Here is a 26,322-nt window from a genome sequence, read left to right on the forward strand (position 1 = left end):
TAGCTATTTTAGGATTAATATTTATTTTACAGGCAACTTTGTATTTATTTTAACCAGGTACAATAGCTATTAAATAGTTAATAACTATTTAATAGTTACCTAGTTAAAATAATTACAAATTACCTGTAAAATAAATCCTAACCTAAGTTACAATTAAACCAAACACTACACTATCAATAAATTAATTAAATACAATACCTACAAATAAATACATTTAAATAAACTAACTAAAGTACAAAAAATAAAAAAGAACTAAGTTACAAAAAATAAAAAAATATTTACAAACATTAGAAAAATATTACAACAATTTTAAACTAATTACACCTACTCTAAGCCCCCTAATAAAATAACAAAGACCCCCAAAATAAAAAAAATGCCCTACCCTATTCTAAATTAAAAAAGTTCAAAGCTCTTTTACCTTACCAGCCCTGAAAAGGGCCATTTGCGGGGCATGCCCCAAATAATTCAGCTCTTTTGCCAGTAAAAAAAAACATACAATACCCCCCCCCCCAACATTACAACCCACCACCCACATACCCCTAATCTAACCCAAACCCCCCTTAAATAAACCTAACACTAAGCCCCTGAAGATCTTCCTACCTTATCTTCACCATGCCAGGTTCACCGATCCGTCCACCGAAGTCTTAATCAAAGCATCCGAAATCGTGATCCAAGCCCAAGCGGGGGATGAAGAGTGACGTCCATCCTCCGGCTGAAGTCTTGATCCAAGCGGGCAGAAGAGGACATCCGGACCGGCAAACATCTTCATCCAAGCCGCATCTTCTATGTTCTTCAATCCAATGACAACCGGCTGATCTTCAAGACCTCCAGCGCAGATCCATCCATCTTCACCGACGACTTCCCGACGAATGACGGTTCCTTTAAGGGACGTCATCCAAGATGGCGTCCCTCGAATTCCGATTGGCTGATAGGATTCTATCAGCCAATCGGAATTATGGTAGGAAAATTCTGATTGGCTGATGGAATCAGCCAATCAGATTCAAGTTCAATCCGATTGGCTGATCCAATCAGCCAATCAGATTGAGATAGCATTCTATTGGCTGTTCCGATCAGCCAATAGAATGCGAGTAATGTTGGGGGGGTATTGTATGTTTTTTTTTACTGGCAAAAGAGCTGAATTTTCCTACATTAATTCCGATTGGCTGATAGAATCCTATCAGCCAATCGGAATTCGATGGACGCCATCTTGGATGACGTCATTTAAAGTAACCGTCATTCGGCGAGTAGGCGTCAGTAGAAGAGGATGGATCCGCGTCGGCTGGAAGATGATGGCTCCGGAAGAAAGAAGATTGAAGATGCCGCTTCATAGAAGACTTCATCCCGATGATGGACTTCTTCAGCGCCCGCTTGGATCAAGACTTCAGCCCGATGATGGATTTCTTCAGCCGCCGCTTGGATCCAGACTTCAGGCAGAGGATGGACGTCACTCTTCAGCCCCCCCTTGGGCTTGGATGAAGATTTCGGAGGATCTTCTGGACAGATCGGAACCCGGTGTGGTGAAGACAAGGTAGGGAGATCTTCAGGGGCTTAGTGTTAGGTTTATTTAAGGGGGGTTTGGGTTAGATTAGGGGTATGTTGGGGGGGGTATTGTATGTTTTTTTTTTACAGGCAAAAGAGCTGAATTCTTTGGGGCATGCCCCGCAAAGGGCCCTTTTCAGGGCTGGTAAGGTAAAAGAGCTTTTCTATTTTAATTTTAGAATAGGGTAGGGCATTTTTTTTATTTTGGGGGTCTTTGTTATTTTATTAGGGGGCTTAGAGTAGGTGTAATTAGTTTAAAATTGTTGTAATATTTTTCTAATGTTTGTAAATATTTTTTTATTTTTTGTAACTTAGTTCTTTTTTATTTTTTGTACTTTAGTTAGTTTATTTAAATGTATTTATTTGTAGGTATTGTATTTAATTAATGTATTGATAGTGTAGTGTTATGTTTAATTGTAGATAATTGTAGGTAGTTTATTTAATTTATTTATTGATAGTGTAGTGTTAGGTTTAATTGTAACTTAGGTTAGGATTTATTTTACAGGTAATTTGTAATTATTTTAACTAGGTAACTATTAAATAGTTATTAACTATTTAATAGCTATTGTACCTGGTTAAAATAAATACAAAGTTGCCTGTAAAATAAATATTAATTCTAAAATAGCTACAATATAATTATAATTTATATTGTAGCTATATTAGGGTTTATTTTACAGGTAAGTATTTAGCTTTAAATAGGAATATTATTTCGTTAGAATAAAATTATATTTAACTTAGGGGGGTGTTAGGGTTAGGGTTAGAATTAGCTTTAGGGGTTAAAAAATGTATTATAGTAGCGGTGAGCTCCGGTCGGCAGATTAGGGGTTAATACTTCAAGTTAGGTGTCGGCGATGTTAGGGAGGGCAGATTAGGGGTTAATACTATTTATTATAGGGTTATTGAGGCGGGAGTGAGGCGGATTAGGGGTTAATAACTTTATTAAAGTAGCGGTGAGCTCCGGTCGGCAGATTAGGGGTTAATAATTGAAGGTAGGTGGCGGAGACGTTGGGGGCGGCAGATTAGGGGTTAATAAATATAATATAGGGGTTGGCGGTGTTAGGGGCAGCAGATTAGGGGTTCATAGGGATAACGTAGGTGGCAGCGGTGTGCGGTCGGCAGATTAGGGCTTAAAAATTTTTAATAGAGTGGCGGCGATGTGGGGGGACCTCGGTTTAGGGGTACATAGGTAGTTTATGGGTGTTAGTGTACTTTAGAGCACAGTAGTTAAGAGCTTTATAAACCGGCGTTAGCCCAGAAAGCTCTTAACTACTGACTTTTTTCTGCGGCTGGAGTTTTGTCGTTAGATTTCTAACGCTCACTTCAGCCACGACTCTAAATACCGGCGTTAGAAAAATCCCATTGAAAAGATAGGATGCGCAAATGGCGTAGGGGGATCTGCGGTATGGAAAAGTTGCGGCTGCAAAGTGAGCGTTAGACCCTTTCATGATTGACTTTAAATACCAGCCGGCGGCCAAAACCAGCGTTAGGAGCCTTTAATGCTGGTTTTGACGGCTACCGCCCAACTCTAAATCTAGGCCTATGGGACTTACAGTCTTTAAAGAAAAAATCCAAAAGACCTCTCTCTTATTAAGCTTGCTTTCCCTATCGCCCCCTCTCTTCCATATGGGGATATAATCAATAGCTTGCAGAGTTAATAAGGATGGATCTGAATTGTGCATGTCTTTAAAGTGCCTTGAGACAGGGGTATCTGAATCTTGATCTTCTATAGACCTTAGATGTTCCAGGAATCTATCTTTTATAGGTCTCTTGGTTTTTCCTGTATATTGTATCTAACATTGATTACAAGTTAATAAGTAAACTACATGTGTAGTATAACAATTGATACAATATTTGATTTTATATTCACGTCCTGTTGTACTTGATTTACACATGTCTCCTTCAGTAATAAATTTACAAGTTTTGCAAGCAAGCCTTCTACGTTTGAAAAAACCTTTCTTGCCTTTTAGCCATGTAGATTTGGTATTGTTAGATATTTCAGAGGGTGACAAGTAATTTGCTAGGGTTTTCACCTTTTTAGATACAAATTAAAAACCTGTTTGTGTTATTTGTTTAGTGACAGTATCAGCATATAGGATAGGTATCTTCTCCTTAATTGTATTACAGATTTTACTGAATTCTGTACTATAAGTTGTGATAAACTTTACTTTCTCATATCTATTGGTGGTTTTGGGTTGTTTGTATTTTAGAAGTTGATCCCTAGTCATTACGTCTGTACTTGCCTTGGCCTGATTTAGTAACATCTCTGAATATACTTTTAGTCTGTCTGTAATGATTTGTGCTTGTTTAGCATATTCCTCCTTAGTTGAGCAATTTCTCTTTGCTCTTATGAATTCTCCTTTGGGAATTCCTCTTATTACATGTTTAGGATGGCACGAGTTAGATTGGAGTATTGTGTTACCTGACATAGATTTTCTATATAATTTAGTTTCCACTGTCTGTTGTTCTTTATTTACATACATAGTAATATCTAAAAAAAATTATGGATTCATTATTGTGCTCTCCTACCAATTTTTTTCCACATTGATTATCATTCAGATATTCGCAGAAGAGATCTGTCTTCTCATTGTCCCCATCAAAGATGAAAAACAAATAATCAATGTATCTGTAGAAGTATTTAATATCCTTTTTGAAAGGATTTCTCTCCCCAAAGACGTGGGACAGCTCCCACTAACCCATAAAAAGGTTGGCGTACAAGGGGACAAATTTTGACCATATAGCTGTCCCACGCTTCTGTAGAAAGAAATCACTTCCAAACATGAAGAAATTATGAGTCAGCAGATACTCTACTGCACTTACTAAAAAGCACAAAGTAGCTGGTTCATAGTTGCTATATGTGTCTAGAAAAAACTCGAAAGCTATAATGCCCTTTGTGTGTTGTATACAGGTATAGAGAGATGCTACATCTATAACCAAGAATCTATATGATGATTCCCATTGACTTTATTTAATTTACATAAACGATGTAGTGTCCTGTATATAGCTTGGGAGATATTTTACCATGTAGGGGGTCCTTATTTAGGGGATGTAGGGGGTCCATAATTAGTTTAGGAAAGTAGTGGAAAATAAGAGTGACTGGAAATTATGGTATAAGGGAATCTTTTATTTGTTGATTTATTACACCATTATGTTTTGCTAACAAAATTATTCTGACCATTTCATTTTTGAATGGCTGAGTCGGATTTGATTTTAATTTCATGTAGACCTCTGTATCACAAATTTGTTTAATTGTTTCTGTGATGTAATGTGATTTGTTTAGAATAACCACATTGCCTCATTTATCAGAAGGCCTAATCAGAATCTCCTTATTTTTACTTAGGTCTTGTAATGCTTGTTTCTCTTTAGCTGTAATGTTTCCCTGCCTCATTTTAGATTTTTTAACCTTATCATCAAGATTTTTTAATTTGTCTTCTATCGTTTTCTGAAAGACATCTAGGACCTTAGGTCTAGTATGAACAGGATAAAATTTCCTTTTTGATTTTTTGTGTAGTTGTTTCACATTTTTGTCTTCAATTAGGTCAATATCCTCATTTGCACTTTATTTAGCCAGATGTTGTAAATCCTGTACTGCACACCAATCAAAAAACGTTAGTATTTCATCACTAGTTTCAATGTTATTAGTTTGTGTCATCTGTTCATTCATACATAAAATAAGGTAGATGATTTGTTATTGTATGAACTAAACAATATTGTCAGGTCTCTAAATTACAAGCCCAAAAATATAAAATTAGGTACACTTTCTTAAAAAAGAAGTCTTCATCTTAGAGGAATAAGGCTATATTGCATGGTGCACAGTGAAGCACCAGAAGTAGACAACTACAGCATTACCTTGTTTCCAATAAAGTTATTGAGATATTTACATACTATAAAACACAGAAAGAACTATTAGCCTCCAAAGTACAATAGGGGAATCAGGCAGATCCATGAAGAACCATTATATCTCTCTTATGTAGCATGAAAACAGTCAACTTGGGCAGCCATACAAAAAAGAAAAATATACACCATACTCATCAAGAAGTCCAGTGTGAGGAAAGTTACAGAGTTCTCTCCCGGTGAACCATGTTGTCGCCAACCACATGGCATAACTGGGGACACATTGTTTCCTATCCTATGCCTGTCCTCCAGTACTTTGCCATGGGCTTGGGGCACAGTTTTCCATGTTGTTATTTGCAAATACCAGAGTACTTATAGGTTATGGGTGGGGGTATAGGAGCATAAATGAAATAACTAAGCAGTATGCAAGACTTAATATTAAATAGGCATGACGGAATGAGCTATTAAATAAATATATATATATATATATATATATATATATATATATATATATATATATATATATATATATATATATATATATATATATATACACAGTATATGTTTTATAAAGATGTAGGGAGTAAGTTTGTCACCTCGCAAAAGAATTGGCTCCGGAGTCACAAGCTAGTGGGTAACTTTCCTTGCAAAAAATGTGTAGCTTGTAGATTTACAGGGAGTGCAGAATTATTAGGCAAGTTGTATTTTTGAGGATTAATTTTATTATTGAACAACAACCATGTTCTCAATGAACCCAAAAAACTCATTAATATCAAAGCTGAATAGTTTTGGAAGTAGTTTTTAGTTTGTTTTTAGTTATAGCTATTTTAGGGGGATATCTGTGTGTGCAGGTGACTATTACTGTGCATAATTATTAGGCAACTTAACAAAAAACAAATATATACCAATTTCAATTATTTATTTTTACCAGTGAAACCAATATAACATCTCAACATTCACAAATATACATTTCTGACATTCAAAAACAAAACAAAAACAAATCAGTGACCAATATAGCCACCTTTCTTTGCAAGGACACTCAAAAGCCTGCCATCCATGGATTCTGTCAGTGTTTTGATCTGTTCACCATCAACATTGCGTGCAGCAGCAACCACAGCCTCCCAGACACTGTTCAGAGAGGTGTACTGTTTTCCCTCCTTGTAAATCTCACATTTGATGATGGACCACAGGTTCTCAACGGGGTTCAGATCAGGTGAACAAGGAGGCCATGTCATTAGATTTTCTTCTTTTATACCCTTTCTTGCCAGCCACGCTGTGGAGTACTTGGACGCGTGTGATGGAGCATTGTCCTGCATGAAAATCATGTTTTTCTTGAAGGATGCAGACTTCTTCCTGTACCACTGCTTGAAGAAGGTGTCTTCCAGAAACTGGCAGTAGGACTGGGAGTTGAGCTTGACTCCATCCTCAACCCGAAAAGGCCCCACAAGCTCATCTTTGATAATACCAGCCCAAACCAGTACTCCACCTCCACCTTGCTGACGTCTGAGTCGGACTGGAGCTCTCTGCCCTTTACCAATCCAGTCACGGGCCCATCCATCTGGCCCATCAAGACTCACTCTCATTTCATCGGACCATAAAACCTTAGAAAAATCAGTCTTGAGATATTTCTTGGCCCAGTCTTGACGTTTCAGCTTGTGTGTCTTGTTCAGTGGTGGTCGTCTTTCAGCCTTTCTTACCTTGGCCATGTCTCTGAGTATTGCGCACCTTGTGCTTTTGGGCACTCCAGTGATGTTGCAGCTCTGAAATATGGCCAAACTGGTGGCAAGTGGCATCTTGGCAGCTGCACGCTTGACTTTTCTCAGTTCATGGGCAGTTATTTTGCGCCTTGGTTTTTCCACACGCTTCTTGCGACCCTGTTGACTATTTTGAATGAAACGCTTGATTGTTCGATGATCACGCTTCAGAAGCTTTGCAATTTTAAGAGTGCTGCATCCCTCTGCAAGATATCTCACTATTTTTTACTTTTCTGAGCCTGTCAAGTCCTTCTTTTGACCCATTTTGCCAAAGGAAAGGAAGTTGCCTAATAATTATGCACACCTGATATAGGGTGTTGATGTCATTAGACCACACCCCTTCTCATTACAGAGCACATCACCTAATATGCTTAATTGGTAGTAGGCTTTCGATCCTATACAGCTTGGAGTAAGACAACATGCATAAAGAGGATGATGTAGTCAAAATACTCATTTGCCTAATAATTCTGCACTCCCTGTATGATGAAAACAAAAACCTCAGCTTGCACTGAAGAGGTGTATAAGATAAGATATGTTTTCAATTGCAATACGGAGGGAGTGGTCTATCTACTTAGCTGTAACTGTCCCAGTTTTTATGTTGGAAAGACTAAAATATTGTTGAAGGATAGGATTCTAGAGCATAGAGATGACATAAAAAAAGCTCAGAATAGCAGTGTAGCTAGACACTTTGAATCTTTTCATAATAGCAGTTCTGAATGCATGAGAGTGACCGGCATAGACAGAGGAATTGCCAATGGTAGAGTTGGTGATAATGATAAGGCCCTACTCCAAAAAGAATGTAAATGGATCTATGACCTCTCTTCCATTGGGCCAAATGGCATGAACGAAAGGCTTGATATGGCCTGTTTTCTCTAAATATGTTTAGTTACTTGTCTTAGTCCCATTTTGAGTTTAGACTCTAAAGGCCCTGTTTAAAGACTCATATAGTGATCTGATTTATATGGGATGTAATTAATAAGTGCAAATGCTTTTTTCTTTTAAATACATATGTTGTCTACTTTACATAACTGATTATTAGTATTATGCATATGAAACTTTCACCTCCCATTATGGGCGGAGTATGTACGGATATAAAAATATACACAGTATCCGTTAAACTATCAAGCCCTGAGGAAACCCCATCTCTCTAGTGATGAGGGGATGAAACGCGCGTCATTGGATGACCGCTCCATGTGATTTGACACGCTGGTTCGTTTGTTTGTCTGGCTGTATGACGGAGAAAGATTTGAGCGTGCCAATGTACTTACAAGGAACCTAATCAGGTGAAATACAGCTACAGGATTCGGAGGACACGGATGCCTGGCCTGCATAGGGGACCCTATGCCGCATTTGAAAAGCAGTTCACTAACCATAGATGAAACAAGAAGTCCGGTAATGTTGGTATATATTTAACGAACAGGTGCAGTTGACAGAGGGGTACAACTTTACATACAAAGTATCCTCCTGCATCGTTGTTTGTTGCTCTACCTTTCTTGATATATGATATATTTCATCATTGCCATCTATGATTGCTGTTTCTTGCTGCTTTCTACACACAAGACAAGTGCAGTTGACAGAGGGGTATGATAACAGATAAAGATACCCTCCTGCATTATTGTCTTTTTTCTGGCTTTAACTTTGTCCTCCTGCCACATTAACTCTTATGCTTTAATTGCTTTGCTTTATACCATTTTGGCCTTCACTAACAACTGTGGCTTATATAACATAACTTGCTTGGTGGCATTACTTATTCCTGAATGGGATGTACTCATTTAACCTCATAAACAACATTGGGAAAGGCATAACCTACTTAACAGTGTATCTACATATACATTATAAAACTCTGAGTGATATCTTCCTACATATTTTTTGCTACTTGTTATCACATGCTGTTGTTTTAGAGCCGACAAGTGACTATGCACACCTTACAATGAGCCTCATTTTCTATCTCAGTTTTATTAAAACCTTTATAGGTCTGAGAATATATTGAGACTCATGTTATGTGCTTATTTAATTGTAGCTTGTCTGTGTATGTATTTTAGATTGAATTTTTCTAGGAAGTAATCAAATGTTGTAACCTGCGTGTCTGTCTATTTGGACCGGTCCCTATAGTGTTTTTTCTAGCATATGTAAATATGCTTTTTGTTGGTTGTGTATTTGTACTTAAAATGTTTTACATTTTAAAACCATGTGATTCATTTTATTCAGTGTAACTGGATGATGTCAATTTGGCGAGCCTAAGCTTGACACAGTGTGAGAATAAACACGACTTTGCTTCAATTACAAGATGTGTTGTTTTTTTCTTTTATATAAAAGGGTGCTGAATTCTCAGTCTTTAATATGTAGTTTTATTCTAAACCGCCTTATCTCTCTTTAACTTTTGGAATTTTTTATATATATACACACATATACATATATACTGTATATATATATATATATATATATATATATATATATATATATATATATATATATATATATATAAAACAAGTTAATTGTATGTAGGCCGTTTGACCCTAGGCTTTTTTTGTATGCCACTATATATATATATATATATATATATATATATATATATATATATAAATATATATACAGTATATATATATGATAAAAAGAGGGTGTAGACCTTCCATTAGATGGAGACAATAGTGATCAATCTATGAATTTAACATTAAACTAGAAATTAACTAGTTCCAAAAAGAAGTGTAACATGCAGGATACTAAGCCAACAGAACTTTTAAACAAATTAACAATAGATATGAGCATATAATTATTAGCATCCCTTTAATCTATGGAGAGCAGAATAATAAAGTTAGCCGTTAACACATAACTGTTATAAACCTTAGAATGTCTACATTTCAAAGGTACTTAGGTTAGTATATACTGTAGTGTAATAGGTATATAACAAAAAAAAAAAAAAAAAAAAAAAATGCAATGAGAGTGGAAGTCACCTTTGGACCTGAAATTATCTAGGCTGATAGAATTGAAGCCCATATTCAAAGAGAAATATGTAATAATCGGCTAAGGTAACAGAAGTGCTGAGTAAATAATAAAGCAATATTATGACCACTCCATCTAGTAATGCCTTTAAACATCGAAACAATGCATGCTCTTGTTTTGTTGACTATGAGAAGAGCCATCAAGGAGTAGTTGTCTTAATTAACAGGGTCTTATAGGTGAACTAGCACTATAATAAGTCAAATTTCTTTCATGCCTATCCCATTTCATAATAATTCAGGCTCAATATAAGGTTCATTAAAAGTCTTTCACACTTGCGATACTGAGTTATCTGGCCAATCGTCTCCAACGTGTACAGCCTGAAGCGCTGTGGAGTAGAAGCCGGTTTCATTTTGTGTGAGGGCAACTCTGTGGGGATCTCTCCCTTGGCCATCATTTCCCCCTCTGCAACCGTGGACTGATCGGATATGGTCTGTAGCTCTGCTGGACCATTGACGTAATCTACAGGCAGTTCTTCTGTGTAGGAAGTCTCTTTGTTAGCAAGGACAATGCACATGGTTTGCATATGCTGAAGTACTGACTGGGTTAATCCTCTTACCTCAGGCTTTTGCATAACCACATACGCCTCAGGCCGCAGGTGCAGGGGTCCAAATGCACAACCGCCGTAAAATTGACCATTGGTGTAGGCAATCTGGGGATTCTCAGTGGGTGAAGTAGCGGTAGAAGGATTGAATGCTGCTTGAAGAGACTCTGTAAATTTCCCCCAAGAGAGTGTAAGTGTCCACATTAGACATAGCGATGATTCGTAGTATAGATCCAGGGTATTTAATGCAGTGGTTTACCCCTCTCGTGGTGTTACCCAGTTACCCCAGGGGGGTATATGTGGCGACCTTAACCCTTAGGAACATCTGATTTCAACTCACAAAGAGCAATAGCTTAGTGTATGAGCCTGATGACCTTGTGGCTTCACCGGATATCCTAGGCAAAAATAGCGGTCATATTAGGTGCTCCCCAACTTATCAAAAGTGTCTCGGACTGGGCTTCAGCTAGGTATTCTAAATGTGTCTCTGTAGTGGTGTAAGAATTGTAAGAATTTGTTTTTTTGTCCATAATATTGACATTTAGTCGGGGAGCTACTGAAAAACACGTCTTGCTGCACCAGTGGTTAGCTCTGCCCCCCCCGAGAATGCCACTCTTTGACCCAATTTATTATAAAAAGGTTGCTTATTGAAAGGAAATCAAAAGAAAATAGAATACACTATAATCTCTGTAATTTGGGCACCTGCTGCATAATTGTAAGGAATCTGTTATTTAAACTATTGGAAGATAGTGATATTTAGCTATGAGGGAAAACAAGACATCAATATAAAACTGTGAGAGTTCAACCTAGAATTATAATGTAAGCTGGGTCATAAAATATCACACTTTAAGCATTATACAACATAGGCACATACCTTTATTTGTTGTCTTCAGCTCTATATTACTATATAAAGTATATTTCAAACCTAAAGTAGAATGCATAGATGTCAACATATTAAAATATATAGTTCAAGTTTTACAAATAGATAATACTAAAACTAATAGTATAATCAAACACAATGGAACAAAACAAGTCCTCATATCTCCAGCATACCAGCCTTCATTATGGAATGCAGTGTCCAGGGTAAAAGGGGATACAAATATATAGAATATTATAGGCCATAAGAAACAACAATAGTAGCACTAACTGTAGTAGTAGCTGTAAAGATTTATACTCATCTATTGCGCAATGTCTAAAAGCAAGTTCAGCCAACTCCAATTTTTGGTCACAACTCAGAAGATATAAAATGGAGCTTCCATATATGAAGATGACCATCAATAAAAAAACACAAATCTTGCCAAAACGACTGGTTGTTCCAGTTGCTCCAGTAGATGAAAGTCACTGTTATGAACAACAATCCATTCACTGATTATGTCCCTCAAGGAAAGTACCACTTCCATGGCATCAACATCTTGTAAAGTGGTCTCAGTTGACTCAATGTATTCAGCAGCTCTGGAATCGCATAGGGACCTATCAAGGCTGCCAGCATAGCTCCCAATATTATCGACCTCTGCTTCACCAATCAACGTTCGCTCTGTGATGATCAAATTATAGGTAAACTTATGCTTCCAGGAGATCATGCTGTCTTCCCTTGGTGCCTTTACATCTGAAAATATAGCAGGCAACGAGTGCTGGGGTCCTGCTGCATCGCTGCCCTCATATTTCAAGCTTTCAGGACTGAACAGATGAGATTCAACAGGGTGAGCCATAAAGGACGAGGTGCAGCTTGTGATGAGTCTACAAAGGCCATATGGTGGCTATGAAGCAGGACACATATTTCCTCTAACAGGTACTGTAAGTAGTCGCTTCATATTAAATGTATATGCAGCAGGTGCTAAAGCGATGCAGAATCTGAGATGTATAGTGCATCAGTACTGCTTGACAGCAGCAACTCGAACACTTACTACCTGGGGATCTGAAGTGAATCTGAGGCCTCAAATGAATCTCTGTATTGTTGTGGCAGGTTATATTCCCAAAAGAATAAAGAGTGGCATCATTAGAGCGGTAATTCTTCATAGATCAAGAATATGCCAGCATTTGTTTCAGATGACTGCTATATAAATAGATATTTTGTAAAACTATATAGAAGTCTGGAGCAGTACACAACAATGCGGCCACCCGAAGTCCCCCCTGCAGTGTCCATTTTTAAGGCTTGGACATAAATGTCCGGCTGTGGAGCTGGTTGATGGTACCGCTGTGTAGAAGTAACCAAGTAAAGCAGAGGACAGTCCAGAGTAGCAGATTAGGTAATATACTCATGGCCAATATACACAATCTTAGATACAAAGGGAACAGGAGAAAACAAAGTCAGTCTATCAGCCCGGGGGTAATACACTGCAAGGCATTTCAAACAAGGCTCCAAGACAAAAAGAGCAAGCAAGAGTTGAAGTCCTATGGAAACAGGCAGAGGTCCGAAATCCAGATAACAACACAGGTACTGGAAATCAGCAAGACACGTGAGCTGGGAAACTGGAGAAACTTGCACCAATGTCCAAGCAATGTGTTAGAGTGAGCTGTAGAGTTTAATAGGGGAAGACCCCTTCTCTGGGAGTGGCCCAGCAGGATGAGTGCCAATGCAAAGAGAGCCCAGGAATAGCTAGGAGGCCATTAGATCCCCAAAGTATTTTTACAAAAAAAACATTATACTGTTTGTTTCTGTAAAATGTTTAAAGGGACACTGAACCCACATTTTTTCCTTTCGTGATTCAGATAGAGCATGCAATTTTAAGCAACTTTCTAATTTACTCCTATTATCAAATTTTCTTCATTCTCTCGTTATGTTTATTTGAAAAGCAAGAATGTAAGTTTAGATGCCGGCCCATTTTTGATGAACAAACTGGGTTGTCCTTGCTGATTGGACAGCACCAATAAACAAGTGCTTCTCCATGGTGCTGAACCAAAAATATGCTGGCTCCTTAGCTTAGATGCCTTCTTTTTCAAATAAAGATAGCAAGAGAACGAAGAAAATTTGATAATAGAAGTAAATTAGAAAGTTGCTTAAAATTGCATGCTCTATCTGAATCATGAAAGAAAACATTTGGGTTCAGTGTCCCTTTAACACAGAAATCTGTACTAGAATTCATGTTTGTCATTGTCTGCACTATTTCCCTTGCCACATTGTACATGCACACACATACTTTTGCTTCTTAAAATATGTGACATTCGTGTAGGTGGTGGGATGCCAGCAGGTGCAAAATAAAAATCTTGCACCAGTGCCCTTTATTCATTATGCCTGCCACTGTTTATAAGTTAATGCACCTGTAATTTTACTAGGTGTTTTGCTATCTTGCAGTACCTCATGTTCACCCCATAGATTGATGGTGCTTATGTTCCTTTCTGTATACTGTTGTGTTGTAGGCCTCAAGCCTAGGGAATGCATTAATGGCAGAATGGGTAGAGATGCAGTGAATGAAAAAAAAGGTTGGTGAGGGTGACAGTAGAGAGACCTCAAGGAAGGCGCATGGCATGCTGGGCAAACAGGTCAAGTTCTGACACAGTGCACAGCAGATTAAACCAAACCCTGCTCTGTGCCGGCAACAACAGATACGATAGTTCTCTTTGCACGAGTGCTTCCTGCATCTGAGTTGACAAGCCCCTTATCAAGCTATATAGTCACAAACCCTAAATAGAGATAAATAACACCAATAAGCACATAGGAACGTGAGGTGGAAGGTACTAGAGGGACAGAATAGATGATTTATGTAGCATGCAATGTACTCCACATCCAGCTGATAATATGAAAGAAAATTGCAATTTGCAAATGTATATGTTTTTCAATATTATTGTTTTTCCCTTTGCACTAAAAGATGATTTAGAAAAACTCTAGCAAAATGTGTGTTGAATTGAGAAGTTTTCTTCATTCTACATAACATTAATTTATTTAATCATCTGATGATATCCACAGGGGCAATAAAAGTGAAAATTGTCTTCATTGACTTTTTATGATTCTTTAAACATTTATAATAAGTAATTGCTTTATGTACAGCTCCCACCTGGCAACACAAGCAACATAGGACTCTGGTCTGAACCCCTAAGTCCAAAAAGCAATTTAAAAAACATTAAGGTATTTATAACTAGATTCCCAGTGTATGCTACAAATCTGGACTTCTTTTATATTACTATGATATTACTAGGTTTTCAGCTGTCACTAGAAGATTGGCATACATTATGGCATGCATTATTGGAGGGGGCTTTAATGGCCATAACTTATCATTGCAATAATTTAGCAAAGTGTTCACATACTCACCAACATTAATTTCCCACTTTCCCTATGCATAGAAATTACCTTGATAATGAATCTTATTTGTGACAGATGTCTACTCTGATGGGCTATCATTAATATATGTCATGCAAAATATCATCACATCTTCTACACTGGACTTAATAATTAATCTATCAGTGTTTAACCCATACAATATTCTGTATTGCAATCCCTATGACAACACACATGATTCGGAACAACTTTCAAGAATAATGCTGTTATAACTTAAAATCTAATAACATTTCATCAGCTTTGTCATAATTTAAAACTTTAAAACTAAATTTAAAAGTTAAAACCCACAACCAGGTATTAGTGCGTGTAGCCTTTGCGGCTTTAAAGAGGGAGTCTTGGTTATCAAGGGCTGGGATCACACATTCTGAGGCAGGTGAAGTCATTCTGGGGACACAGCCTGGGTGGTCTGTTGGTTGGATTAGGACAATCACATCAATTGCAGGAAAATTCAGAGTTCTTGAGTATATATTTCTAATGTACGCATCAAATTGTCTATAGAATTGAATGTCCCACAAAAAACATAAATTATGGTTACCTGATAATTTAATTTCAATTGAGGGGAAGAGAGTCCACGGCTTCATTCATTACTGTTGGGAATTAAGAACCTGGCCAGGCCACCAGGAGGAGGCAAAGACACCCCAGCCAAAGGTTTAAATACCTCCCCCAATTCCCTAATTCCCCAGTCATTCTGTTGAGGGAACAAGGAACAGTAGGAGAAACATCAGGGTATAAATGGTGCCAGAAAAGGAATTCAATTTAGGTCCGTCCATCGGAGATAAGGGCAGGATCCATGGACTTAATGATCAGGTAAGCATAATTTATGTTTTCCATGGCTTCATTCATTAATGTTGGAAACATATACTCTAGACTCTAGAGTCTAGAGAACACTGAATAAAACCAGGAGGGTAAAAGGCAGACCCTAATCTGAGGGCACCACAGCCAGCAAAACCTTTCTCCCAAAAACAGCTTCCGCAAAAGCAAAAACATAAAATTTTTAAAACTTTGTAAAAGTGTGTAAGGTTGACCAGGTAGCAGCCTTACAAATTTGCTCCATAGAGGCCTCATTCTTGAAGGCCCAAGATGAAGCCACAGCTATAGTTTAATGAGCCGTGATCCTCTGAGGAGGCTTATGTCCTGCTGTCTCATAGGCAAAGCAAATCAAGCTCCTCAACTAAAAGGACAAAGAAGTAGAAGAGGCTTTCTGCCCCTTGCGCTTCCCTGGATACACCACTAAAAGCGATGTAGACTGTCTGAAATCCTTTGAAGCCTGAAGATAGAACTTTAATGTACGAACCACATCCAGGTTATGAAGTAAACTCTCCTTAGAAGAACAAGGGTTAGGACATAACAATGGTACAACTATCTCCTGATTGATTTCACGGTTAGACACCACCTTGGGAAGAAACCCCAAACCAGTGTGAAGCACAGCCTTAGCCGCATGAAAAAAACAGATAAGGATATTCAAATTGCAAGGCAGCCAGTTCAGATACTCTGCGTGCCGATGCAATGGCCAACAGGAAAATAACCTTCCAGGACAGAATCTTAATGTCAATGGATTGTATAGGCTCAAACGGAACCTTCTGCAATACCTTAAGGAGCAAGTTTAAGCTCCATGGGGGAGCAGACTGTCTAAAGACAGTCCTGATTCTAGACAGAGCCTGAACAAAAGATTTTATGTCAGGGAGCTCAACAAGTTTCCTATGCAACAAGACTGATAATGCTGAAACCTGTCCCTTTAAGGAACTGGCGGCAAGACCCTTCTCCAAACCTTCTTGGATACCTTCACCTTATGCCAAGGATATCCATGCTTCTCACACCAGGACAAGTAAGTCCTCCACACCTTATGGTAGATGTGATAAGTGACCGGCTTTCTTGCCTGAATTAGCGTATCAATCACACTTTCAGAAAAGCCTCTTTTGGCCAAGACTAGGCGTTCAATTGCCACACAGTCAGCCTCAGAGAATCGAGATTTTGATGTTGAAAAGGACCTTGTTCCAGCAGATCCCTGCAACAGGGTAACCTCCACGGTGGAGAGGATGACATCCCCACCAGATCCACCAACCACGTCCTCTGCGGCCACGATGGAGCAATCAGAATGGTTGAAGCTTGCTCCTGTTTGATGTGTGCTACTACACTAGGTAGAAGTGGTAACGGTGAAAAAATGTAAGCTAGGCTGAACCCCCAAGGCACCGCCAAGGCATCTATCAGCTCTGCCTGGGGATCCCTGGACCTCGACCCGTATCGGAGTAGCTTGCAATTGATTCTGTATGCCATGAAATCTATCTCTGGTGATCCCCACCTGAGACAAATCTCCACAAACACTTCGGGGTGGAGAGACCATTCCCCCCGATGGAAGGATTGCCTGCTGAGAAACTCTGCTTCCCAGTTGTCCACACCTGAAATGTGAATCGCTGAGAGTGATCAGCTGTGGGACTCCAAAATCCGAGACACCTCCCTCATGACTAGGGAGCACCTTGTATCCCCTGATGGTTTATGTAAGCAACTAAGATAATATTTTCGGTCTGGAATCTGATGAAGCTGAATGACCCCAGAGGAGGCCATGCCTTCAGAGCATTGTAGATTGCTCAGAGTTTCAGAATATTTATCGGAAGGAGAGACTCCTCCCGGATCCATTTTCCTTGTCCCATCCTGGCACCCCAAACAGCTCCCCATCCTGCCAGACTCACGTCCGTGGTCACAGTCTCCCAGAACTGTCTCAAGAAGGATGTCCCCATGGACAGTTGCTCCGGACAGATCCACCAAGAGAGGGAGATCCGAGTCTGAGCATCCATGGATATCTGCTGTGATAGATCTGAATGATAGCCGTTCCATTGTCTCAACATGCACAATTGAAGAGGTCTGAGATGGAACCTGGTGAATGGAATGACGTCTCTGCTGGAAACCATGAGTCCGATCATCTCCATACACTGAGCCACCGAGGGGCTTGAGGAGGACTGAAGGGCAAGACAAGGAGACGCAACCTTCCTGCATCAATGGTCTGTGAAAAATATTTTTATGGACATAGAGTCTATTATCGTGCATCAACTGTTTGCTCCCCAATGGTGGACAGGAGCAAACAAACCCCGGTGTGGCTATCAGATGAGGATTACTCTATATAGAGAATGTCAAGCGTATTTAACTTACCCCCCTCTTCACAGCCGCTTAATCTTGGTGTGCTGACCTGTGTTTGCAGGAGCCCTTAGGTGAAAATTCTCTGTGTTGCCGCCAATCTGTATTTCTCGCTCGGAGCATCCACGCTCAACCAAGCTGCTTCAACAGGCGCCGCACTCTGATGCACCCGGCTCACAGACGTGACGTCACCAGACGGATGCCGGCTTGTGGGGGGTATGGAGTCCCCGATTCTTTGTATTCAATCGCTGGTCCTCATGCTTGCAAATCCAAACTGGAACATGAACATTTGTGGGAAGTATGAACCTGCCAACTCCAACCGCGGCTTGATGCAGCAAATGTAGAAAGGAATGTCAGGAGTCGCAGGTAAAGTCAATTCAATCTTAGCATTTTATTCAGGTAAAACAGGTCACAGATATAAAAGCAGCCCTTCAGTGTTGCAAGCTTACGCGTTTCTGCTACATGCCGTAATCATAGCTCATGAAAAATATTTTTATGGACATAGAGTCTATTATCGTGCCCAGGAACTCCAACCTGTTGCTGGGACCCAGGGAGCTCTTTCCTGAGTTGATCTTCCAACCATGAGATTGGAGCAAAAGAAGAGCTCTGTGAGAATGAGCAATGGCGCCAGCACTAGGATGTCATCCAGATAGGCTTGATCCAAGAATGAGCCAGCTTTCAAGTTCCCTTGGACTAGTCCACTTTCACGGCGGGCTTCTGGCACTGTGCCTTGTCCACACGAAAGGGACGAAAAGTAGATCCTTTAGGCTTAGCCTTCTTATCCTGCTGTAGGAAAGCTCCCTTGCCCCCCGTAACCGTAGATATGATTGAATCCAATCCTGGACCGAACAGAATATTTCCTTGAAAAGACAGGGGCAACAGCCTCGACTTAGAGGTCATGTCCACAGACCAAGACTTTAGACACAGGGCCCTGCAAGCTAAAATGGAAAAACCTGACACCTTAGTGTTCAGGCGAATAATTTGCATATTGGCATCACAGATGAAAGAATTGGCGACCTTCAGCGCCTTAATCTTATCCTGTATCTCGTGGATGGAAGTCTCCCCTTGACCATTTCACACAGGGATTCACACCAATATGTTGCAGCTCTGGCAACTGTGTCTAAGGCTGCTGCCGGCTGAAAAACAAACACTGTGTGTTGAAACATCTTCCTTAACATGTTTTCCAACTTTTTATCCATGGGCTCTTTAAACGACAAACTATCCTTGAGGGGAATAGTTGTCCACTTCGTGAGCATGAAGATAGCAGCATCCACCTTAGGGACAGTACCCCACAGCTCAAGCTGAGAGTCCGGAATGGGGAACAGTTTCTTAAAGGAAGAAGGGGGAAAGGAAGAACCTAATCGCTCCCAATCATTCTTAATAATATTAGCCATCATAACAGGAACCTGAAAGGCCTGAGGCACCACCCTGTCCTCATATGCCTTATCAAGCTTAGGAATCCCAGGTTCCTCAGGAAGCTTTGGTTCTGAAACCTCCAGAGTAGCAAGCACTTGCTTTAGCAAAAAGCACAAATTCTCTATCCTAAACCTAAAGTCAGGCAGCCGGAGGTTTAGATGACACGGACTCCGACCAAGAAGAGGCCTCCTCTGAAGAGTTGGGGGCCCATTTATCAAGCTCTGTATGGAGTTTGTGGGCCCATGTTTCTGGTGAGTCTTCAGACTCGCCAGAAACACCAGTTATGAAGCAGCGATCTAAAGACCGCTGCTCCATAACCCTGTCCGCCCGCTCTGATGAGGCGGACAGGAATTGCCAGAAATCAACCTGATCGAGTATGATCGGGTTGATTGACACCCCACTGTTGGTGGCCCATTGGCCGCGAGTAGGCAGCGGGTGGCATTGCACCAGCAGCTCTAGTGAGCTGCTGGTGCAATGCTGAATACAGAGAGCGTATTGCTCTCCACATTCAGCAAGGTCTTGCGGACCTGATCCGCATTGTCAGATCAGGTCCTCAAGACCTTTAATAAATAGACCCCTTGGAGTGGGCCTCGTCATCGTATAATGCCTCTGACATTTCCATAGGCATAGACAACCCCTGGGCCGGGCTGCCATGATACGCCCTACGCTTGCACTTAGTAGAACATGGTAAGGCATAGATCACTTTTGATACTGCCATTTGCAGTTGATCCTGCAAAATCTAACGGCCAACAAATCTCTCCCACAGGAGTAATGGTTGGACCCTGGGGCGCTGCATATGCAATTGGAGATGAATGCAGGGAACGCACCTCACGGGCTGGGGAATCCTCAGAAGTGGACGGCTCAGTAGTTCTAGACATATGTTTACTTTTAGATGTCGTAACTTTATTAAGGCATGTGGAACATAATTGAGCAGGCTGTTCTACCAGAACCTCCTCACAATAAACACAGAAATGAGACCTTGTTAAAGAGGGAGAACCCTCTAACGTGTCAGAGGCCTCCATAGCTTGTGCTGTTATTATGGAATAGATTAACTTATTAAATAGGTACCTTTATAACTTCCAATGGCCGGGGCACTCACCACCTCCTATGACCCAGATTACAGAAATTGTTTCATCTCTTGCGCCGCTGATCTACAGAGGAAGAAAAATAGCCACATCCGGTCACATGGAATGCCTGGCAGGACCGCCCCTGCCTAAGGAGAAAACACACCAAAAAACAGCTGTGCAATACTGCGGTAAGTCACCTGAAAGTTTCACACACTGCCAGAGCCTCATCTCGCACATAACGCAGTAATGACACAATAAACAATATCATGTATAACCCCACCTCCCATTCAATGAACCCCTTTCCAGGAATATTAACCCTTTATTCTTTAAAGATAAAAGGCGTCACACTGTGACCCTGTCTTCCATGTTATCATTATGTAATACAAAATGAAACAATCTTACCAGAATCTACACCTTGGAAGAGGAACACGGCCCTTCAAGTGTGACAGGTTAGTAGTCTCGCTCCTGACATGGACTCGAGTGTAAAAAACAGGCAGCAAAACTCATCAACGCTAATTGTTAAGGAGCTGTTAATATGAGTCGGGATGGTTTCCCAGAAAGACTCTCCCTGCATCTCCGGACTCTAACTTTCACCCAGGCTCTCACTGAGAGGCTGACAGGACTACTTAAAACTCCAGTCCCAATGCGAAGAGTACTACCCTTCATAAGAGACTACTCCGATCTTTAGCACTTCCCTGCCGTCCTCCTGTGACGAAAGGCAAAGAATGACTGGGGGATGAGGGAAGTGGGGGAGCTATTTAAGCCTATGGCTGGGGTGTCTTTGCCTCCTCCTGGTGGCCAGGTTCTTAATTTAAAACAGTAATGAATGAAGCCGTGAACTCCCCTCCCATTTAGATGGAAAAGAACATTTTGCAGCAAGTAGTAAAAAACCTTTATTAAAAATTACATATCTTATTTGCATTATAAAATATGTTTGTTTGGTTGATTGTTTACCTGTTCATGAACATTAATGTCTCCACTCCAAAGCTGATCCCTAAGTAGATGCTGGTAGCTGAGGCAATGCTTTACAGCTGCTGGAAGTTGCACATTACCCATGGGTCCAAACTGGAGAAGTTTTCACAGTCCACTTTGGTTTAATCACTATACAATCAAGAATATACTTTTAATATGTATTTGTCATGAATTATAAACTTGAAAATGCAATTAAACAATATACAATGAATGAATTATAAATCCAGCACACATAATCATGCTAAAAAAAACAAAAATATATTGATAAGGAAAAAAACAATATAACAGCTTTATTTAAAGGATCAGCCTAGTCAAAATTAAACTTTCATGATTCAGATAGGGCATGCAATTGTAAACAACTTTCCAATTTACTTCTATTATCTAATTTGCTCAATTCTTTAGATATCCTTTATTGAAGAAATAGCAATGCATATGTGTGAGCCAATCACACAAGGCCTTTATGTGCAGCAACCAATAAGCAGCTACTGAGCATATCTACATATGCTTTTCAGCAAGTGATAACAAGAGAATGAAGCAATTTAGATAATAGAAGTAAATTAGAAAGTTGTTTAAAATGACATGCTCTTTCTAAATCATGAAAGAAAAAAATTGAGTATCATGTTCCTTTAAGGTAGAGATCTACTTTTTACTGAAACCTTTTAACATTTTTAAACTTCTATTGCATCCTAAAAAAATGTTCTGCGTCTTAACAGTTTTTTCATCTCATCCTCTGATATTACAAACATGTCCTCTTGTCATTATTTTAAACCAAAATATTATTGTCCTTGCAAGAAAAAAATTGCATTTCCATCTAAGTGAAGCATTTCTTAAGCACGTTGGGTTTAAGCGCACTTAGCACCTTCGGGTTAGTGAAAGCCAGGACAGGGTTTTTTAGCATGCCCCATAGAAGTCTATGTGGAAAAGGAGTTAGCGTGGCTTTGCTATACAACCTCCAGGGGCGTGATCCGATATAGATCATAGTTTGCGGCGCAAGTGAGGGAACCCCCGCCGCCCGTAGTTTCAGCTCGCAACTCGAGCTATCCCATATACGGCGCCGTCAGATGCTAAAGTGCCGTAAGTCAGACAAACCAGCGATGTCCAGAAATCTGCGTAAGTACAAATTTCTGGAGACGTCAGTGACTTACGGCACTTTAGAAACTGCCGGCGCCTACAAAACCTGACTAAGTTATAAAATCACCCGTACTGTCTAACATGCCTGCCAAACATAGCCCGACACGTCTAACTCTCTATCCGCTATCCCCTCTCACTATCCTAACAATAAATAATAATAATAAATAATAATAATAATAATAATAATAAAATAATAAATAATAAATAAAGTTAGTAACCCCTAAACCGCCGCTCCTGGACCCCGCCGCCACCTAATAAAGTTATTAACCCCTAAACCGCCGCTCCCGGACCCCGCCGCCACCTACATTAACTACCCCCTAATGTGAGCTCCTACCCCGCCGCAAGCTACACTAACTACCCCCTAATGTGAGCCCCTTACACCGCCACCAGCTACATTAAAATTATTAACCCCTAATCTAATCCCCCTAACCCGCCGCCAGCTATATTAAAATTATTAACCCCTAATTTAATCCCCCTACCACGCCACCAGCTATATTAAATTAATTAACCCCTAATCTAATCCCTCTATACTGCCGCCAGCTATATTAAATACATTAACCCCTAATTTAATCCCCCTAAAGTAATTACCTCTATTACCAGCCCTTAAAAGGGCCTTTTGCGTGACATTGCCCCAAAGTAACAGCTCTATTGCCAGCCCTTAAAAGGGCTTTTTTTTGCGGGGCATTTCCCCAAAGAAATCAGCTCTTTTACCAGCCCTTAAAAGGGCTTTTTGCGGGGCATTGTCACAAAGAAATCAGCTCTTTTGCATCTAATCTAAATCCCCCTACACCGCCGCCACCTATAATAAATGTATTACCCCCTAATCTAATCCCCCTACACCGCCGCCACCTATATTAAATACATTAACCCCTAATCTAATCCCCCTACACCGCCGCCACCTATAATAAATGTATTAACCCCTAATCTAATCCCCCTACACCGCCGCAACCTATAATAAATGTATTAACCCCTAATCTAATCCCCCTACACCGCCACCACTTATATTAAATAGATTAACCCTTAATCTAATCCCCCTACACTGCCGCTAGCCATATTAACTATATTAACCCTAATTATATTAGGGTTAATATAGTTAATATCGTTATTATATTATATATATATTAAGTATAATAACCCTATCAAACTCTAACATCCCTAACTAAATTCTTATTAAAATAAATCTAATTAATATTAATATTATTAATTAAAATATTCCTATTTAAATCTAAATACTTACCTATAAAATAAACCCTAAGATAGCTACAATTTAATTAATAATTACATTGTAGCTATGTTAGGGTTTATATTTATTTTACAGGTAACTTGGTATTTATTTTAACTAGGTACAATAGCTATTAAATAGTTAATAACTATTTAATAGCTACCTTGTTAAAATAATTACCAATTTACCTGTAAAATAAATCTTAACCTAAGTTACAAATACACCTACACTATCAATAAATTAAATAAACTACAAATATCTAAACTAAACTACAATTAAATAAACTAAACTAAATTACAAAAAAAAACAAAAACACTAAATTACAAAAAATAAAAAAAAGATTACAAGATTATTAAGCTAATTACACCTATTCTAAGCCCCCTAATAAAATAATAAAGCCCCCAAAATAAAAAAAAAGGCCCTACCCTATTCTAAATTAAAAAAGTTAACAGCTCTATTACCTTACCAGCCCTTAAAAGGGCCTTTTGCGGGGCATGCCCCAAAGAAATCAGCTCTTTTGCCTGTAAAAAAAAACACAATACCACCCCCCAACATTACAACCCACCACCCACATACCCCTATTCTAAACCCACCCAAACCCCCCTTAAAAAAAACCTAACACTACCCACCTGAAGATCTCCTTACCTTATCTTCACCCAGCCGGGCAGCACTCTTCATCCGATCCGGGCGATGTCTTCAATCAAGCGGCAGAGAAGAAGTCTTCCTTCCGGGCGATGTCTTCAATCAAGCGGCAGAGTAGAAGTCTTCCATCCGGGTGATGTCTTCAATCAAGCGGCAGAGAAGAAGTCTTCCATCCGGGCGATGTCTTCAATTAAGCGTCAAAGAAGAGGTACTCCATCGGGCCTTACGCTGTTTTTTAGACAGCGTAAGGCTTACTACGGCTGCATTTTGTGGCGAGGTGAAAATGGAGTAAGATTTCTCCATTTTCACCACGTAAGTCCTTACGCTGTATATTGGATACCAAACTGCGCGGGTTTGGTATACCTGCCTATGGCCCAAAAAACTACGGGCGAAGGCAGAAATATACGAGCGTAACTTCTAGGTTACGCCGTATATAGGATACCAAACCTGCGCAAAATTCGGCGTCGCCGGCTTTTGCGGGCGACGCTGCATATCGGATCGAGGCCCAAATGTTATCACTTTTGCTCAAGCACAAACTTTTGACTTTCAACTTGTAATACAAGCTTAAAGGGACAGTCAACACTAGAATTCTTGTTGTTTAAAAAGAAAGATAACCCCTTTATTACCCATTCCCCAGTTTTGCATAACCAACAATATTATAGAAATATACATTTTACCTCTGTGATTACCTTTTATCTAAGCCTCTGCAAACTGCCCCCTTATTTTAGTTCTTTTGACAGACTTGCATTTTAGCCAATCAGTGCTCACTTCAGGGTAACTTCACGTGCATGAGCTCAATATTATCTATATGAAACACATGAACTACTGTCCTCTAGTGGTCAAAATGCATTCAGATTAGAGGCAGTCTTAAAGGTCTAAGAAATTAGCATATAAACCTACTAGGTTTAGCTTTCAGCTAAGAATACCAAGAGAACAAAGCAAAATTGGTTATAAAAGTAAATTGGAAAGTTGTTTAAAATTATATTCCCTATTTAAATCATGAAAGTTTTTTTTGGACTAGGCTGTCCCTTTAAGGATAGGAACAATTTTTATTTAACTTGAGCGATGATAGAGCCAAAATATCAGGATAGCACTCTTAATAATGTATGTTATAATGTAAAGTAGCAATGTATATTGAATGCACGGGATAAGAGGTCCACTCCAATGGAACCCCAAAAATGTAATGAATAATACATGTGAATACATGATCATTGACCAGCATAGATACACAAACTAAAAAAATCTAGACTGGACGTCCCCAGTAACAATAAAAATGATGATGTCAAGGAAACATTCATATAGCTATAAATTTGAAATAAATGTATGCTATAAGGCACAACTGAAATCTTTAACAGCTAGAATGTCAGCCAAAATGGAAATGCAGTCCAGTATATTAATGGTGCAATCCTTATCGCCACTTGACATCTATGTATGCCATATCCATTGTAGTAGTAATACAGGGTTAAGGTGGTTAATAGCGAAAGGTGTGATGCAGGCAGCTGTGTTGTTAATGCAACAGTCAAGTAATTCTTGTTGTCAAAAGTGTTAAAGTAACCAAGGCTTGTATACCAATGTCTGTAATGCAGGTTTTTTTACAAGTACACAGTGTTAAAGCAGCAGTGTCCTTAATGACAACAGTGTCATGCAGGTTGTTCCAGACTCAAAGCGTTAAAACAGCTGTGCCTTCAATGCCATCATTGTTAAATGCAAAGCGTAGGAGCAGGTGTATCATTGAATATAGATTCAAAAGCATTTAAAGCAGTCAGAGTCCCTTCAAACAACATTGCCTGTAGCGTAGGCAAAGGTAT

General features: G+C 39.5%; 1 protein-coding gene across 1 annotated transcript in view; it reads right to left on the reverse strand.

Moving 5' to 3' along the window:
* HMGCLL1 (3-hydroxymethyl-3-methylglutaryl-CoA lyase like 1) overlaps positions 1 to 26,322 on the reverse strand; it is a 232,133-nt gene that overhangs the window by 140,643 nt on the left and 65,168 nt on the right. The window contains exon 2 of the mRNA XM_053711968.1: positions 21,502 to 21,648. Within this exon, the coding sequence (XP_053567943.1) occupies positions 21,502 to 21,603 (102 nt within the window). The 5' untranslated portion in view covers positions 21,604 to 21,648. The remainder of the gene's footprint in view (positions 1 to 21,501; positions 21,649 to 26,322) is intronic.

The sequence above is a fragment of the Bombina bombina genome, chromosome 4 (genome assembly GCF_027579735.1).
Source record: "Bombina bombina isolate aBomBom1 chromosome 4, aBomBom1.pri, whole genome shotgun sequence".
NCBI classification, from domain to species: domain Eukaryota; kingdom Metazoa; phylum Chordata; class Amphibia; order Anura; family Bombinatoridae; genus Bombina; species Bombina bombina.